The sequence below is a fragment of the Trachymyrmex cornetzi genome, unplaced genomic scaffold (assembly GCF_001594075.2).
Source record: "Trachymyrmex cornetzi isolate Tcor2-1 unplaced genomic scaffold, Tcor1.1 scaffold1306, whole genome shotgun sequence".
NCBI lineage: Eukaryota > Metazoa > Arthropoda > Insecta > Hymenoptera > Formicidae > Trachymyrmex > Trachymyrmex cornetzi.
Window position 1 is genome coordinate 30,372 of NW_017295880.1, and position 4,229 is coordinate 34,600.

Below are 4,229 nucleotides of genomic sequence, written 5' to 3' on the forward strand. Positions count from 1 at the left end.
TTCAGAAGATTTCAATCGTCACTCGTTATTTATTAAAAAGTAATTAACAATTAGAGTTGATATTACAAGTTAATGAAATTTAAATTAGCTACTCCCTCTTCGGCCTCTTTGAGGCTCGTTTTTTTTGATATATTTTTTGTCACTGAATACAGATCTGTCCCTTCTTCTACTTTTTCCTACTCCTTCCACCTGTTTAAGCATTAAAGTGCAATGTAATTAAAAAATATATATGAACAAATATTATGATTTCTTTTCTTATTAATCCAGTTGATGAAGACTGTTTGTGTTTGGGTGAAGAATTGCGTACTTCTTTTAAGCGAACTGTAATAACTTTATTTATAACGCTTGCTCGATACAATAATGCTTGCTCGATACGATAACGCTTGCTCGATACAATAACGCTTGCTGGATACGATAACCGGTAATATATTTATTGAGAGAGGCCGCGAGTCCTAGTCGCGTCGGCAGCGCCGGAGAGAGCCACGTCGCCTAGCGGCTATATTGGCAACTGGTTGCTACCCTGATTGTCAGGTGAACACGAAACGGTAACGCGATTTTCAAACCATAGAAAAAAAGCAATATCAACGTGAACATACCGCCCACCAAGATTAGGTAGCTAATCTTTCTTGTTCGATTTTTCGTCCATCGGTAGTTTGCAAAGTTTGGCGATTGATCTCTTGATTAGACCGTTGGCGGTGCGAACTGTAACAACTCTCACCAGTCCATCCTTGCCAGCATGGATCTGGCTTACTCGACCCATTCGCCACTTGAGGGATGGAAGATTATCTTCTTGTAGTAACACAAGATCGTTTTCCTTGAGGTTTTCTTGGCGGGTTTTCCACTTAACACGGCCTTGAAGGTTGGCCACATACTCAGCCGCCCACCGTTTCCAAAAATCTTGAACCGTGCGCTGTACTGCTTCCCATCGATCGAGACGATTGATTCGAATGTTCGACAAATCAACTTCTGGTATGCTTGTCAATGGCGCGCCCGTGAGAAAGTGACCTGGGGTTAATGGTTGGAGGTCCAAAGGATCCGCGGACAGCGGGGCTAATGGCCGGGAATTTAGACAAGCTTCAATCTGGATTAAAACAGTGGATAGCTCCTCGAACGTGAGCAGATTGTTGCCCATTACTCGTTTCAAATGATATTTGCATGTTTTGACTCCGGCTTCCCAGAGGCCTCCTAAGTGCGGAGAATACGGTGGAATGAAGCTCCATTCAATACCCAATTCTAGCAACGTATCATTGGCTGGACCATTGATAGACGAGCGGACAAAAGAGTATATCTCTTCTAACTCCCTTTTAGCGCCGACAAAGTTCGTGGCGTTGTCGCTACAAATTTTGCGTGGGACTCCGCGACGCCCAACAAATCTACGCAGTGTGGCTATGGATGCCGCTGTTGATAGTTCACTCACTACTTCCAAATGTATCGCCTTTGTGGCGAAGCAAACGAACAAAGCCACATATGATTTGCATGTTTTCTTGCCTCGACCTTTGTTGAGTAGAGTGATAATGGGACCAGCATAGTCGATTCCGGTTACAGAGAATGCACGCGATGGCTTGATCCTGTTGCTGGGCAGATGTCCCATGGCTTGCGTAAGCCCTTTAGGATTGTTTCTGACGCACCAAATGCATGCCCGGCAAACTTGACGAACTATGCTCCTGGCGTTTAATGGCCAGTATTGCTGTCGTATTGATGCCAACAATAATTGCTGATTTGCGTGTAGTAATAAACGGTGTGCTCTTTCCACGATTAAACGGGTAATCTTGCATTTTGCAGGCAGCAAAATAGGATGTTTCCTTTCGAAGGTCCAGGGCGCCTCTTGAAGACGACCACCCACTCGTAAAATACCGTTTTCGTCCAGGAACGGATGTAACTGATATAGCTTGTTTGAGGCTTTCATCTGTCCTTGGCCTTGCAAATTTCCCAATTCCTCTTGGAAATAAAAACTCTGAGTGTACTTGATTATCATTCGTCGGGATTCATTTATTTCTTGCAAAGTTAGTCTAGTCCGTAATCTGTCGCGTGGTTCCTTACGACAGTTGTGGAGGAAACGAAGGCAATAAGCGAGCGATCGTTCTATTTTCGTCAATGTTGAACAATCTTGAATGAGCCTGTGAAGCGATTCATTCGGGGAAAATTGCTGTATATTTAAATGGCACAGATGAGACCTCCCCTTCGCCTCGATTTCAGCATCAGCCATATCGCTTTCAAGAGCGTTTGGATGGAGTTCTTCGCCGTGCGCTGGACGCAGTGATTCTGATAACCATTTTGGTCCGTACCACCATAGCCGATTGTCTCTTATCTTGACAGGTGTGGCGCCTCTTGATAGCAAGTCTGCCGGGTTCTCGGAACTCTTGACGTGCCTCCAATTGGCGGCAGGCAGGTTGTCGACAATTTTGGTCACGCGGTTGGAGACGAAGGATTTCCAACGCGAAGCATCTCCACGTATCCAATATAGCACGACCATCGAGTCACACCAAGCGTGTGTTTCAACTACCTTTACCTGTATGGCTTGTTTCACGTTGACAATTAATTTTGATAATAACAAAGCACTGCATAGCTCTAATCGCGGTATAGATTGCTTTTTCAGGGGAGCAACCTTTGCCTTGGAACATAATAAGCCAACCGATATTTCGTCGGAAGTATCGCCTTTCCATTGTATGTAAATGCAAGCACCGTATGCGTTTTCGGACGCATCGCAAAACCCGTGTACAATGACTCGGCCCGCCTTTGATATATTAGTGACTATACGTGGAATCCGTATCAAGTTTACATCCATCAAACTTTGCTGAAAGGTTCGCCATTTATTTAAAAACGCATCAGGAAGGGGATCGTCCCAACCTGTTTTTATTTCCCACAATCCCTGCATCAAAATTTTGGCTGTGGTCATAACGGGACCAACTAATCCTAACGGATCGAATAATTTGCTTATAACCGAAAGCACGGCACGCTTCGAGGATGCATCTTCCAATGACTGTACAGTGAACTGAAGCTCGTCGGACACCGGATTCCATTCAAGGCCTAGCGTTCTGGTGACGTCGCTATTGCTGAGACTCAAATTTGTGTTGAATTCACGCAAATTCGCGGGTACACCGTCCAATGCTTCTACTGCGTTCGAGCACCACTTGTGTGCCTCGAAGCACCCCTTGGCTAATAAAGATATCAATTGCCCTTGCAAAATACATGCATCCTCGATCGTGTCTGCTCCTGTGATTATATCGTCCACATAAGTGTCATTCAACAATGAACGAGCCGCTAGCGGATGATGCTCCAGTTCTACTGAAGCGAGTTGTCTCAGACATCTTATAGCTAAATATGACGCACAGGATTGTCCGTATGTAACAGTATTCAAATGATATTCCTGTACAGGCTCGTCGGGTGAAAATCGCCATAAGATACGTTGAAACTCTCTTTCATCATGGTGTACCAATACTTGACGGTACATTTTTTGCAAATCCGCTGTAATAGCTACCTTATAGAATCTGAATCTCAAAACTATATCAATTAAATTGTCCTGCAATACGGGACCAATGAGAAGTGCATCATTCAAAGATACACCTTGGTTATTTTTCGCTGACGCATCAAAAACGACGCGAAGTTTGGTATTATTAATGTTATCTTTGAAAACTCCATGATGAGGGAGATATACTATGGGTCGTGAATCTTGAATTGATTTATTCACGATCGACATATGATTTAACTCGACGTATTCGGACATGAATTTAAGGTATTGCTTGCGAAAGGCTTCGTCACCCTTGAACCTGCGCTCTAGCTGATACAATCTTTTCAACGCGATTTCCTTGTTATTGCCAATAGGAAGGTTTTTTTCGCGAAATGGTAATCTAACTATGAATCTTCCATCGTTGGTTCGATTAGTAGTCTGCTCAAAATATTGTTCGCAATATTTTTCGCCTACTGATAGTTTTTGCGCCTTGTCATTGTCGTAACTTTCTAACTTCCAAAAGTTTTCTATATTCTTGTCTAATGAATCCGTGGAACCTAGTGAACAGGTCATTACGGTTAATGCATTTCGTTTGTAAACTTGAAAATTCGTGACCGCGGATGGTATTGAACCGACCACTAACCAACCAAATTTAGTGTTTTGTAGAGTCAATCGATCGTTATCAATTTCGATTCTACCCTTTTCTAGCAAGTCAAAAAAAAGTATTCAGCTCCGATTAACATGTCTATCGGACTACTCTTAAAGAACTCGGGGTCTGCCA

General features: G+C 43.3%; 1 protein-coding gene across 1 annotated transcript; it reads right to left on the minus strand.

The window, feature by feature from the left end:
- Positions 1-616: 616 nt before the first annotated feature.
- LOC108770661 (uncharacterized) lies at positions 617-4,021 on the minus strand. Its single transcript, XM_018522331.1, has one exon. It carries the CDS (start codon positions 4,019-4,021, stop codon positions 617-619), a length of 3,405 nt encoding a protein of 1,134 aa, XP_018377833.1.
- Positions 4,022-4,229: the final 208 nt, after the last annotated feature.